The sequence below is a fragment of the Lissotriton helveticus genome, chromosome 6, assembly GCF_964261635.1.
Source record: "Lissotriton helveticus chromosome 6, aLisHel1.1, whole genome shotgun sequence".
Taxonomy (NCBI): Eukaryota; Metazoa; Chordata; class Amphibia; order Caudata; family Salamandridae; genus Lissotriton; species Lissotriton helveticus.
This window is the reverse complement of record NC_136067.1, coordinates 949,018,261-949,033,776: the sequence shown is the minus strand read 5'-3', so window position 1 is coordinate 949,033,776 and position 15,516 is coordinate 949,018,261. Positions and strand designations below refer to the sequence as shown.

Here is a 15,516-nt window from a genome sequence, read left to right as displayed (position 1 = left end):
GCACACCACTTTTTGGCAGTTGCTTAATACCTGCCCCTACCTAGTTGCAGTTCTGTTTGTTGTGCAGTGTCGGCGTGACACTATTTCTCTTCAAGCTAAGGAGCTACATTAGTGGTGAATTTACACAGTCTACCAAAACACCATAACATGCAGCTTTTTTACAAATAGCACCTTCCCAGCACTTGCAATTGTTCTCCTCTGTTGTTTAGTCACAGTACCGCTTTAGAGGCCCTTTCACAAGCACTATTCTGCCTTTATTCCATTCCCCAGGGCGAGGCGGAGTTTGCACGAATTATGGTCCTGGTTGACCCCAATGGCACCGGAACTGTTTCTTTCCAGTCCTTCATTGATTTCATGACTCGTGAGACTGCTGATACTGACACAGCCGAGCAGGTCATCGCTTCCTTCAGAATCCTAGCAGCAGATAAGGTCAGTTTTGTAATACTGTATGCTTTGGTATAACACTGTGGGTGCGTGATGTGCATAGACACCCTACTTTATGTGCAGGGGTACAGGTGAAATAGGTTTGATGTAATTCCTACATTTATATTACAGAATGGTTATGCTAGTACTTTGCCTTCGGTTGATATGCCTAGTAAACACTTTTTTTGCTCACTGTAATGAATAACAATACAAACAGCTCTCACGTCCGTCCATGCAGTGGCGTCCAAAAGGTGCCATATTTGTATTATATTTTTGCAGTTTTATATAGCGTGAACTCAACCCGATGGAATCAGAGTGCTTTACATGAACATCAGTTGAGTTACAAAAGGACACATTCATTTTTTTTTTTTAGGCTTCGGGAGAATATGTGATTCGCCCAGAATTACAAGATGTTTGAGCCTCCGGCCAACATCGAACTTGGTTTCCCAGATTCAAGGTCGGCAGCTCGAACCTTAGGCCACATGTCCTAATGCAAGAAAGGAAAATGGTTCTCCTTCACTTGTAGGTAGTAAAAGACAACAGTAATTGGGGTGCAGTGGTCCCATCACATCCTGAGCCCAAACGGTAACTGTGCCGGGTCACCATGAGGCATCATCAAAAGTTTTGGATCACAAACTACTTTACTGACTTAACAACAACAAAATTCCCAGGCAAAGCAGACGTTTACCATATTTTTGATGCACACAACACATAATTACAAAGTAATGAGGAATAGTGGCCCCAGTACAATACCAGTCATGAAGCTTGAAAGCTTCCATGCGGAATGAGACCAAATTAGATTTGTACCATTTGATAGTCCATTATCATCTCATTAAAGCGCAAAAAAGACTCCAGGATGGATTACCAGTGGCCTGCTAAATTGGGATCCCTTCAAGTGATAGGTGCGATATACATCAAACTCTTTTTTTAAAATTTTAGGAGGCCAAACCTGCCAAAATTTAACAGGGGTGACATGCAGATTTGGGTGCTGTAAGCACCCAAATCTTCATGTTATTTCACCAAAACTCAGAATTGAATAGGCTTCTCTAAAAAACTATGAAAGTCACCATTGTCTAATCAATCATAGGGATTAAACGGGATAACTGCTAAACAAAATACTTCAGCCTGCCCAAAAAGCTAACAGAGCCAAAACACAAAACAATGCAGCCAGAGGAGTCGTAGAGTGTCCTAAATTAGCTATCACCCAACATTCTAAACAATGTTATGTAGAAATTGGACGCCACAACTAAAATACAAGCAGCGTGCGCTATCCATACAACAATACACAGTAATTTACTAATATGCTTGAATAAACCTACTATACAAGGTTTCTATTATCAGCACCTCAAGCAGCAATAATAAGCCTATGCTTATGCTACAACCGTGGGACTGTTAGGAATTCAGAGTAATGGAGCATGAATATTTAAACCCTTTTAATTACCTTTTAGCCAGGCCCCACCTTTTTGTAATCCTTAAAAGCTCAAACTCGTCAGATAATTAATAAAGATGTAAAATGTCTACATCAATTCAATACTGTTGGATCTTGTAACAAAATCACACATAATTTATAAAATAACTCTGATTCAGCTAAACACAAAAGTAAAGAAACAAAAGACATAAAGTATGTAAACAGCTGCCATTTTAACCAAAGTGATTGCCTGGAATTTCTTATACTAGTATCACAGTTTTTTTGTTAACAGCAGGAAATAGTTTCTCGCCAACAGAGAACGGAGAAAGGAGATGGATCCTTATCTAATCTTCCCAGCTCTAGAAGTAGCCTGCCAATGCCCATAGAGTTGACAAGCACTGCCTTGTACAGAACAGGAATTATCGTGCTCAAGACCAAATGTTATGAATGTGGTAGAGTGCACAAAGCTTGAACAAACAAGATTAATGTTCCCAAAAAATGTATCCAAGTAGTTTGAAATAGTTGGACGATCAGCAAACATACGGGATACGTTTGCATCTGCTGACCCACATCCAGAGCAGGTGGAGAAGGCTTGCAGGCATCACTGATGCAACAATTGTGGAGGATAATATATCCTGGCTATTCATGGACACTTGTAATAGAACTTCTTTAAATCTCTGTTACTTCTGATGGTTCTATTGGGCCACTCTGGGGAGTCAGGTTCTCAGTCCATGAATTCCGACTCAGCAAAGTCTCAGCATAGCTTTCTCTAGTTTGTATTTTTACCTTCAGTGATCAAAGAAGAAATTATCTTTTCAAAGTTAATCAACCTAAAATGTACAGGTCACATTAAAGATCAATCTAGTTCTCACCACCGTTTGGGCACACATTATGAAGGTGCTTGCCATTTTTCTTTGAAACACCTAATTATGAAGTAGACTCTTTTCTTCTAATATTACTGATAAATTAGACAAGCATTTGCAATGCAATAGGCCTCGAATTACTAAAAGTTTGATCTGTTAGCGTTGCTAATAATAATGCAGTGCTAATAACTCAAACATTTAGTAATGCGAGACCGATTGCAGCGCGGGTGCCGCAATTATACCACAAGTAAAGAAATAGAAAAAAAGTCTATTTCTTTACCTTTGGTATAATCGCGGCACCCGCGCTTTACTTTTAATGTTAAAAGTAAAGCGCCAGTGCCGGGATTATACCAAAAGTAAAGAAATAGATGTTTTTTTCTATTCCTTTACTTTTGGTATAATCGTGGCACCAGCGCTTTACTTTTAACATTAATAGTAAAGCGTGGGTGCCGCGATTATACCAAAAGTAAAGAAATAGAAAAAATAGTCTATTTCTTTACCTTTGGTATAATCGCGGCACCTGCGCTTTACTTTTAATGTTATAAGTAAAGGGCGGGTGTCAGGATTATACCAAAGGTAAAGAAATTGATGTTTTTTCTATTTCTTTACCTTTGGTATAATCACGGCACCCGCGCTTTACTTATAACATCAAAAGTAAAGCGTGGGTGCCGTGCTTATACCAAAAGTAAAGAAAAGGAAGTGGCGAGTGCATGTGTCTGGGCATGTGCATAACTCTTCCCACAGCCTATTGGTGGCTATTACGCGCTTGGTGCACGTAATAGACACCAATAGGCCGTGGGATGAGCTATGCGTGCCTCTGGCCAATTGCATGCAGTTTTTTTACAATAAGACGCACGCAAAGGCCAATGGGGGAGCTGAAAAGGAAACGCACACGCACGAGCGTGTGCGATTCCTAAGTCAGCTACCCAAACCCCGTTTTTCACCTCCAAAATGCCTCGCGCTGCGCTAGCACTGCTGCGCAGTGCAACGCTAAGCCTAAAAAAAGGATTCAAATGGGCATTGCCCCTGTTATTCTATTGACGCATGCTAACACGTGCCTCACTTTTTAAAATCAACGACTTAAACGTAATCTGGCAGATGAAAAGATCTTTAAATGTTTACGCATGAATGGAAGTTTTTGATCTCATTTCTCTTCCTGTTGCTGCAGTTATTTGAGATTTGCATTCAATTGCTCTATATTAGTCCACATTATGTGATAATACATCATTCAGTCTTGAAAAGGTCACTTGTAATTGATCGAAAGAACTGCACACAATTTGGATTTTAAGCAACCATCACGCTGTAAAGAGGACTTCTTGTTACCGGATGAAGAATGGAAGTCAGGAGATATTAAACGCTATTTCCTACCATTATGAATAAAAAAACAGCATACATTGATCGTAAGACATGGTCAAGGAACTTAGATGTTATAAGACAATAGCATTTTGAAACACACTGCATATGATTGAATGAAGAGTGAAGCCTGTGGAATTTCTGTAAGAATGCCTGATTTTAAAATGGCATAGTTCTCACACTTCATGCACATGTGCACAATGGATCTATGGATATCAAAGTAAGAAGTAAAGGTAAACCCACATTTTTAAGCTGTTGGAAAGAAAGTCAAAATAAGATGTAAAGGGAATGGGATGTCTTTCCTCAGTCCTGGAGTAGACATTTTTGTGAATGAATATGTATGTAGGAGATTATGTCACTGGCGGAATGTTCATGTCAAGGGAGAAGAAGCTTCTCATTAAAAAAAGACTGGGATGAGGAGTGCAGACGTGAAATTAATAATCATTGGTATTGAGAATTAAGAACATCTCTGATGGATATTAAATATAATCTGCAAGTGAAAATCCTAAAAAAAATCTCTAGAGTGCTACAAACCAATTTGTTTGAAGACATCAACCTGAAACATACTTTCAAGACTTCTTGGTTTTCAGAAAGAAATTACCTGACCATGTCATGTATTACGAATGAAGCCCATGAAAAAAAAGGTGCACGTGCTGTGTTTTTATTGTCCTCGGACAGAAGTAACTTAAGCATGGAGCAGAAGAGTGATATGGCTGGCACTTACAGGGAACCTCGTATTGCATACCTCTCTTAATGCTCTTTTGAACTTTTTGTTTATATGTTTAAGGGGGAAGATGTTTGGCTTCCAGCCCAGCTGCCAGCTTCCAGCCCAGCTGCAGATTAGAAGGATTCACATATCGTGATGTCATGAAATAGTGATGGGGATTTTCAGAATGTAGACTGTTGGGAACAAATTTGAGATGGTGGAGGTGTGGCTGGAGCTGCGCTCTCTGTTATACACATCAGTGTATGATCATTCCATTTCATTTAAAATGCCAATTTGCACCCGCAAACATCCATAGATCCTGATTATGTGAATTTGGGTCTGTGATTAGTGGATGAAGATACCACTTTTAGAGCACTCACCTTTCATATAGATGCTCAAATACGTTTAAGAACCATCTCCTTACTTTCTCTTTAACTGTTTCTCGTATCCCTTTATCATCCTTCAATATGTCTCATTCCAATTTTTGATATCTCTTCCTTGAAATGCTTGGCTTCCACCTGGATGTAAAATGAGCCTTTTTTAATAGCCCTGCTATTTGTAAAATTACTATGATCGGCAGATTCACAAACACTAAGCATAGGTTATGAGTCCCAAAAGTGACATAAACCCGAGGCAAAACGATTTACTTTCCAACACAAATCATGATTTCCATTACAGAGTAGACCTAATGTACCGCAAAGTAGCATGAAGCGCTACTTTGCATGACTTTGCGTCAAGGAGGTATTTTATGGGTAGAACATGGGGTTTCCCATGCAACCACCCATGCATTTTAATGCAAAGCTCAAGCTACAGTGAAATGTCTGTCCCACCCTCGCTTCTCCACCATTAAGTGAGTCTTGCCCCGAGCCCCTGCACTCTCGAGTGTTGGTGTTTGAGTCCCTCCTACACCCGCAGGTTATACCTGCGCCTCAGCCTTGGTGGTCCAGTGGACCTCTGTCTCCTTCTCCCGCTCCGCTTATCCTCTCCTGCTCCATCTTCCACTTTTCTTGCACTTTTCTGTTTATTCCACTTCATTCCACTCTTTTTTGCAAGTTTTTCCCCGCCATTCCCCAAGGATACAAGATTTCCAGCAAGGACTGCTCCAGCCACCCGGGAGAAGGAATCGCCATCGTCCACAAATCCACCCTCTGCCTGAGCACACTCGCCGATGAGCCCACAGACTTGATGGAACACCAGCACTTCAAAATACTGGCCAGCCCTATCACCACCCTCCGGAGAACCCTCATCGACCGACCTCCTGGACCCCGTGGACCATTCGCCAACTCCATCACCGACACCATCTCCCCGCATGCCATCGCATTCCACCAACTAGACAACTGGACAAGCTGGACAACCAACTAGACCCCAACACCATATCCCTCCTGGACAAGCTCCACAACATTGGACTTCCCCAGATCATGACTAAACCCACGCAACCAGCAGGACACACCCTCGACCCCCTCCTCACAACAGGAAACTCCATCACTTTCAACCACACCACTGAACTCATGTGGACAGACCCACGATGCATCCACTTCACCCTCAGAACACCCACCATCAACAGACACCAGCATCTGCTCCCACGAAGAAACTGGACCAAAATCGCTGATGACCAGCTCCCCTCCTCAATCAGCAACTCCACCCCAACTACCACGGAAGACGACGCCCCCAACACCGTCGCCGGAACTCTACACAGATGGATCACCGACAGCATCAACACCATAGTCACCCTCAAGAAGAACAACAACACAGCTTGCCAAGAAGGCCAGATGGTTTACCCCCGAACTCCGAGAGTCCAGGCACACCTGCCGCCGCCTCAAGAAGACCAGGAGGAACTCCAAATCCACAGAAGCCCACAACAACTTCAAAGCCACCACCACCGCCCACCACCAGCTCATCAGAAACACAAGGAAAACTGCAATTGAAGACAGAATCTACACACACACACACAACAGCAAAAAACTCTTCAGCATTATCAAAGAGTTCGCCCAACCCCCCAGCGAGTTGACTGACATTCCCCTCTCACAAGACCTCTGCAACAAACTCAGCACCTTCTTCCACCGCAAAATCAAGGACATCTACGACAACTTTTTTTTGTTTACATTTTTTTATTGAATTTTCACAAATCACGTCCCCTTGGAGGGGGGGGGGTATGACACAATTAACAATGAGTTACACATTACCGCATACAGTAGAATAGTACATTCTGATAAGCAGTGGTACATGTTACAGTTCTTTGGTACCTTTTAATCACGAACTTCCCCAGCGCTCCGTGTATGTCAGGGCCATCTACCCATGTGTCCGGGGTCTGGCAGCACCGTCCCCGGGTTCTCGACCCCATGTCTATGACCTTGTGCGCTGGTGGAGGCGTGTGTGAGTAGGTGAGTAGTGTCCCCGTGTGAGTCGTCATCGTTTGCAGTGTGTAGACCCGTGATAAATACTGGTTAGGGAAATGTGTACATCTACGACAACTTTGATGAAGACAACAAACACACAAAACCCCCACCAGTCACCCTGACACCCTGAAGCCAACGATTGACAGCTGTACAGCCCTCACCACCGAAGACACACTGAAGACGATGAAGTCAATCCACTCCGGGGCCCCCACTGACCCTTGCCCCCACCACATCTTCAACAGAGCCGCTGACACCATCGTACCCATGCTTCGCCACACCACCAACCGCTCCCTGGCAAACGCCTCCTTCCCCGACAACTGGAAACATGCCGAGATCAACCCCCTCCAAAAAAAGCCCTCGGCGGACCCCACCAACCTCAAAAACTACACACCCATCTCCCTGCTCCCTTTCCCAGCGAAAGTCATTGAGAAAACCATCAACAGCCAACTCGCCACCTTCATTGGAGAGCACAACATCCTCAACCCATCACAATCCGGTTTCAGAAAAAACCACAGCACAGAAACTGCCCTCCTCGCCACAACAGAAGAAATCTGCTCCCTACTGGACAAAGGAGATACAGTAGCCTTCATCCTCCTCGACCTCTCAGCGGCCTTCGACACTGTATCCCACTGCACCGTAATACCCAGACTCCACGATGCAGGTATTTATTTCCCGCACCCCGGTCCACCGCGGTTTTTACCGATTGTGTGGAGGGTGCAGGCGGCTCCATTGCTCCTCTGCCGGCTGGCAAGGGGTGGAGACAGGGGGGTTATCGCTCTAGTGAGCTTAACCTACTTAAGCAACATGTCCCACGAAGCGGACACACACAGCGGGAGCGCCGCCGCTGCACCAAACGCAAGTCCATCTGCGCCCGTCTGCGCCGGATGGGGCTTGGGGCCAGAACCCCTGCTCGACCCCCCCAGATGACCTTTGCTATAACAGGGATCAGCTTCTGGGTATCAGAGGTGAGATGAGGAATATGTGCACGCATATAATGTCATTGGAAAAGGGAATAATTCATTGTCCTCTTTGCAATTTCAATTTTAAGCTTTTTGTTTCCTCTCTCCCAGAGGATGGGAAAGGCAAACCCATATCTATGTTACTTCTTAACTGTCGATCCCTTCCTAAGCATATGAGCAAAATGTACCTGCTGTTAGAAGAGAGGAGCCCTGATGCTCTCTTTCTTACGGAAACATGGATCAGCAAAGACTCCGATGCTGACGAGGTCCAGGCTCTCCCACCTAACTACGCTATTTTCAGACAAGATCGTGATAGTGGCCGTGGTGGGGGGATTGCCATTATATACAAAAATATTTATAGTTGTAGATCGACTAGGTGTCTTTTATCGGACTGTGAGAGCTCCTCTTTTGCTATTAGCTTCTCACCCACTTGTGCTTTTTCAGGAATTCTTTTATACCGCCCACCAGGAGCATTTGGTAACTTTTGTAATGATCTCCCAGATATTGCCATAAATGGGGCCAGCCTTGCTCCCAATTTTTCGATCCTGGGTGATTTTAATATTCATTTTGATGAACCTGACACCTCCCCTTCGCAGGACCTTACGGCAGGCCTTGAAGCGTTTGAACTTAAACAAATTGTGACCGGCCCAACTCATAAATTAGGCCATTTGCTTGACCCTTTTTTTTACTAATCTCGCCAATATTACTTTGGCTGAGACCATCATAGTACCCTGGTCTGACCATTTTTTATTATCATTTGTTTGAATCCCCCCGAGATCTGTTACAACCCTCGATCAGGACAAAAAAGCTTGGTCGTACATGGTCCAAACTTTCAGTTGAAAGCTGGGCAACAAATCTTATAAACTCCACCCCTGTACCTTTCCCGAATCCAACGATGGCAAATGATAATTTCAACAGCTGGTTGGAGTCTTCTCTGGACTTCGCTCTCCCTAAGAAAGAGTTTTTCCACCGAGTTGGACCTAATAAGAAAGCGTGGTACTCCCACAAACTCAAATTGCTTAAACAATTATGCAAGCAATCTGAAAGGAAATGGAGGAAGGATTTTACTGAGACTAGTAAGTGCAATTATAGAGAAGCACTTAGGCTTTATAAAAATGAAATAAAGCTGCTCAAACCAGCTACTATCATTAAAAAAATTGCTTCTTCCTCTAACTCCCCTAGGGAAATTTTCAAAATTTTCATATCCCTTATAACTCCCCCTAGTCTTCTTAGTGAACCGGTGAATGCCCAAAAACGCTGTGATGAAATAGCAAATTTCTTCACGACGGTCTATAGCATCTATTCATTGTTCCAACAAAATGATCTGGACATACAATTACCTCCAACCACTTAACAAGTTAGGTTGGAGGAATTTGCTCCACTCACTCTATTTACCGCGCAGAAATTTCTGAGGGAACTTATATCGGGATCTCCGGCAGACTCTGCCCCTCCTTCCATTCCTAATTTGGTCTCAGAGATCGTTTCCCCAGTTATCTGGGATGTAATACATTCCTCCCTTGTAACAGGACAGGTCCCGCTTTTGTGGAAGCAAGCAAGAATCAAAGCGCTTCTGAAAAAGCCCAATTTTGATCCTGTGGACTGGGCTAACTATCGCCCCATTTCTCTATTACCGGATATTAGTAAACTGGAAGAAAAATACGTTAACTCCACATTAGCAGCTTTTGTGGAGGAAAATAAATGCCGACATCCTACTCAGACTGGCTTTAGACGCAATCAGGGTATGGAGACCGCCCTTCTTGCTGTGGTTGAAGAAACCAGAAAAATCATGGATACTGGAGGCTGTGCTGCGATCATTTTATTAGATCTCAGCGCAGCCTTTGACACGTTAAACCATATAATCATGATTCAAAGACTTAGGGAGGTGGGAGTAGCAGGGACTGCCCTGAAATGGTTGCAGTCCTTCCTCTCAGATAGATCATTTGCGGTCTTTGAAGAGGATGTTCTCTCGAAACAGATCCCTCTGCAGTACGGAGTCCCCCAGGGATCTCCGTTGAGCCCCACCATGTTTAACATCTACATGAGGTCCCTGGCAGGTGTGTTGCTCCCCTGGGGGATCCAGTTGGTCACCTATGCTGATGACACCCAGTTGGTGGTGTCCCTATGCCGACATGATAAAAGTGACTTGAATCTGGCCTCTTCTTTGGTCTAGATATCTGAGTGGATGGATCTATCATTCCTCAAACTTAATGGCTCCAAGACAGAAATGATGATACTAGGACATGCGCCCCCCCCTGAATTTAGATCTTATGTGGCCTAGCTGTCTTGGCCCGCCTCCTCCACCAAAGAAACAAATCAAGAGTTTGGGTTTGAGGTTGTACCTTAATCTTAATCTCTCAGTTCAAGCACGTAAAGTTGCCGCTAACTGCTATGGTCTGCTCAGATTGATAAGGAAGATTCTGCCTCTCCTTTCTTTTGAAGCTAGGCGCATGTTGGTTCAAGCCCTTATTATTTCGCGGCTAGACTATGCTAATGCAGTTTACCTGGGCGTGCCACAAGGAACTATTAAGATTTTACAGACTGTCCAGAACTGTGCGGCCCGCCTTTTAATGAATGTTCCAAAACGTAACTCTGCTAAGACAGCACTCTGCCATTTGCACTGGCTCCCAGTTCAGGAAAGAATCTAGTTTAAGGCTATGTGCATTGTCCATAAGTCCATTACTGGCAAAGAACCCCCTCTGATTCAGCCCATGATGCAATTATATCATGTCACTTGGACTCTCAGTCCAACAACAAAAAACTTCTGGTAGTCCCGAGGATAAACGGGCGCGGACGGGAGGCCGACAATTCCCTTTCCAAGCGGCTAAATTTTGGAATCAGCTCCCTGACCATATCCGTCTTGAACCTAACTATCTCCAGTTCAGGAAACAGCTGAAAACCTTTCTTTTTCTATGATCAGCGATGAATGATAAGGTGTCACAGGAAGCGCTGGGATGCCCTTGGGTAGCCATGCTCTACACAAGTGCGTATTCATTACAAGCGCCTTGAGACCCTTGCGGGTGAGTAGTGCGCTATACAAGTATCAATTTACATATTCATTCCTTCATTCATTTATTATTTATATGGCGCACAAATCATCCCCAAGGGGATCTCTCAGCTCCCAAACAGCAGGTGACATAATGCAGTGTTATTCATTTAAAATAGGCAGGTTTTTATGTGTTTCTTAAAGATCATGAAAGTGGGACATGCCCTGAAGTTTTCTGGCAATGCATTCCAATATTTGGGGCCAGATAGGAAAAGGCACGACCACCCATCTTAGCCTTTTTAATTCTTCGGGTTTGAAGGAGCTTTTGGCCACTAGATCCTAACTGCCTGGCCGGGGTATGCCATTCTAACTTCTTCATTAGGTATCTTGGTCCCAGTCCGACCAGGGCTTTAAAAACCAGGCACAAAAGTTTGAAAACTGCTCTTTTCCTAATGGAGAGCCAATGTAACTCTCTCAATAATGGTAAGGAAGGGGTGCGTGCTGGCTTGTTCAGGGCTAAGCGTGCCGCCGTTTTGCACGACTGGACCTACTCTTTCCTCTCCGGCAGAACGCAGTGGGTCAGACTCCGCCCCCCTTTCCTCTTGGACCCTACACCAAACCACCTGCGGAGTCCCTCAGGGGTCCTCCCTCAGCCCAACGCTCTTCAATGTCTACATGGCTCCTCTCATCCCCATCGTCAGAACCTACGGAGTCAACATTGTTTCCTACGCAGACGACACCCAAATCATCCTCTCCCAATCCAACGAAGCCAACGCAGCCAAACACAACTTCCAAGAAGGCATGGACACTGTCGCCAAATGGATGAAAAGCAGCTGCCTACAAATCAAAAACAACAAAACAGAAGTACTCATCTTGGGCCCACACCCCGACGCCTGGAACGACACCTGTTGGCCTCCGCCCTCGGTAGCCCACCCACCCCCACGGACCACACATGCAACCTTGGAATCATCCTAGACTCCGAACTCAAAATGGACCGCCAGATCAACTCCGTCACATCCTCCTGCTTCCACATCCTCCGCCTCCTACGTAAGACCTTCAATTGGATCCCCCTCGCCACAGAAAAAACCCATCACCCACGCCCTCGTCACCAGCAGACTCGACTACGGCAACGCATTCTACGCCGGAAAAAACAAAAACCGCACCGCAAGCTACAAAACATCCAGAACGCCGCGGTAAGACTGGTCCTCAACATACCACGACACTGCCACATCTCTCAACACCTGTGCACACTCCACTGGCTCCCCATCGAGGCTAGAATCACCTTCAAGATCCTCACCCACGCACACTAAGCCCTCCACAACACAGGACCAGCATACCTCAACAGCTGTATCAAATTCCACGCACCCCAAAGAACCCTACGATCAGCCCAGCTCTCTTACGCCGTGGTTCCCTGCGCCAGAAAGACCAGATCAGGAGGCCTCTCCTTTGCGGCCAGAGCATGGAACACCCTACCGCTCCACCTCAGGCAGACAACATCACTCCCCTTCTTCACAAGAATCCTCAAGACCCGGCTCTTCGACAGACCCCCTCCTTGATGGACTGGAACCTGCACCTCCCCTCTTCCTCAGTGCCTTGAGACCCTTACGGGTGAGTAGTCGTGCTTAACAAACCTGTGATTGATTAATTAAAGCTACTTAAAAGGTAGACAGTACTGTGTACTAAAAATTCTCATGTTATCGAGGCAGGTGCAAAGTTTGAGAATTTTTTTCTTTTCTCAAGATGTTTGCAACTTTGCATGTGTGCTGCACTGTACAGCACACATACAAGGTGGGAAAAGTATTAACATTTGTCAAAGGAGAGCCTTCCTGTAGAAACCCTAAGTTTGACATCATGCACACACGCTTGCACCACAGTGCAAGGGTGTATGCATCGGTGGTAGGCAGCCTAAAGTGCGACAGCAGAGGAGGAAAGAGAAATAGTGCCATATCTTAATACTTATGGGGCTCTTTTGCTCTCTCCCTTTCATGCAATGCAGCATATCAGATTTTGTTGCTGTGCTGCATTGTCTGAAAACTTAGTAAAACTGCCCCATAATCTTTTTCTGGTCATGTCCAAACTCTGAGACTATACCAAAAGTTATTTTGGCCATTGTCTTGGCTAAGTGCCAATGTTTCAAATCTATCAGTCCTCTGTAAGTGGTAACAGACTTTAATGCTAACTTAGAAATCTATTTTTCCAGTTTTTCCTCCTGCTTAAACGATGGCAGATATGTCCTGTTATCTATAAAAAAAAGTTAATGTATATTATCAATTACGCAGAATATCAACATGTGTTTCTCTACCTTTGGAGGACCTGTCTTTGTGCTCTATCTGCATACTGCCAGGCAGTGATTAATCCAATCCATCGCTCCAATAGACATTTCTACTTACTGTGCATTTTCCTGGGTTAAACCCCCTTTCTAGAAATGGGATGGAAATGTAACTCTTGTATGATGTTATATTCTTAAATAAAATTAAACATGCTTCCACTGATTGAGACCTTTTGTAGTTCAAAGCTAAGAATTTTTCTAAAAAAATACCCAAAGTCATTCACTTTCGACTTTAACCCTTCTTTATAAATTCTTGAAATATTTTCTTTTTTTGCAGCCTTACATTCTTGCGGAGGAGCTGCGCAGAGAGCTGCCCCCAGAGCAGGCTCAGTACTGCATCAAGCGGATGCCGCCCTACACTGGCCGTGGAACTGTGCCCGGTGCTCTGGATTATGCTTCTTTCTCCACAGCCTTATACGGCGAAAGTGACCTGTAGATGACGGCCCAGGATACACAAGACACCAATTTGAATTCAGAATTTGCTTTTTAAAAACTTTGATGAGGTTAATAATACACCTATAACAATGTTAAGCGTTAAATTTAGCCAAAAACATATTCAGCATTTAGAAGCTGCTCTGCTGCATGGTTTATAGTGCTGTGTGTCCTATGTGGAGGCAGGGGTTTGTGGTGAGAAGATATGTCAGATGCTCAATATTTTGAAAAGTAAACTTCAGGCATTTGATTTTCCGAAAGCCCCTCTATGACATAAATTCAAACCTTTTCAGGAGTTTGAGGGAATAACCCTGAAAAAAAATAGTTTCTGTTGGGTATTACGGCAAAACATATCCAGCAACAACAATAACCTGATGAGACACTGTATTTTATTCCAGAAAATAATGGGTGGTCCGCAGTTTAACCGGCATACCCTCCTTTAATTAACAGGGATGTTTCTAATGGTTGAGAGGCAGAAGATACCTTGCAATCTGATTACCGAACATTTTTTTAATTTCCACGTCATTACTAAAACGCTAAACTTGAGGGGGATAGTCTTGCCACTGTGAATTTGTTCCTTCGACCAAAAGATTCCCAAAGGAAAAAAATCATTACCACAGGCCTCTGCTTAATCATCAGCCAATAAGCCAGCTGCAAAACGAGAACTGGACACAGTTAAGGTGGCAGAAGTTCTGCATTTTGAACTTGGAAAGTTGCTATGACCAATGAGGCAGGGAGAGGTGGCAGCAAAATGCCCATTGTGCCAGTGGCCTAGGGCAAAAACAAGTGCCATTGTTGCCCATGAAAGGTAAGTGAAGAAATGTGTATGGTGATAAGTTGTCACCACACACATTGGCTGGGTGCCCAACAAAAAGCATTTTCTTTCTTACATACGTGTGCTTAGGCCTTGTAGTTTCTTACAGCTCAATGTATAGAAATCTTCTGTGGATTCATAGTCAACACAGCATCGATCATAACAGGCAAGCAGGGCATAAAGTATTATTCAAAACACTCTCTTACAGCTGCACTTCTCACGACTGAAAAACACTGCCTGACACACAACTAAACGTGTTTACCAAGAGAGACATCCTAGTCATCTAAGCATTTAAATGTACAGCAAACCAATATTGGCTTTTTAACAGACACAACATTCGCCTGTTCTGTTGGGAAAGTTTACATTTACATTATCTTTGTCCTTGTAAACTCTTGAGTATTGACTCTTGTGTAATAAACTGAACATGTATTGTTCCAAATTTAAATAAAGTCATGTGGCACATGGAGCTGATCGTTGTTTTTGTGTATGTTAAATATGATGGTACATAAGAGGAGGGATGGTAACTTAGAAAAGGAATGAACAATATTAACAAATTCAAACGACTCATTACAGTTGAACGAAATTTGGAAAATAGGCAAATAGGTATATAACACATATTTCTCTATATTCCTCAAATGTTTAGTCTTGTGGTATGATTGCACGGATAATGCAGTAAAATCGTACCACAACACAGAACAAAACTTCTTTCAGCACTGCCAGATAGTCTGATATCATTGAAGTGCAAATAAATACTCAAAACTCTGATTTTTAATTTTTGTATCCAAAATAATACCCATGTATAATGTTAGAACTGCCAAAAGTATTACATCCTGATATTAGACAGACACAA

The 15,516-nt window shown here is 43.7% G+C and overlaps 1 protein-coding gene across 1 annotated transcript in view; it reads left to right on the top strand.

Annotated features, from left to right (window-relative positions):
* The window catches only part of ACTN2 (actinin alpha 2), a 296,075-nt gene extending 280,943 nt beyond the window's left edge, over positions 1 to 15,132 (top strand). The window contains exons 20-21 of the mRNA XM_078648602.1: positions 271 to 429; positions 13,698 to 15,132. Of these exons, the coding sequence (XP_078504728.1) occupies positions 271 to 429; positions 13,698 to 13,856 (318 nt within the window). The 3' untranslated portion in view covers positions 13,857 to 15,132. The remainder of the gene's footprint in view (positions 1 to 270; positions 430 to 13,697) is intronic.
* The last annotated feature ends 384 nt before the right edge of the window (positions 15,133 to 15,516 follow it).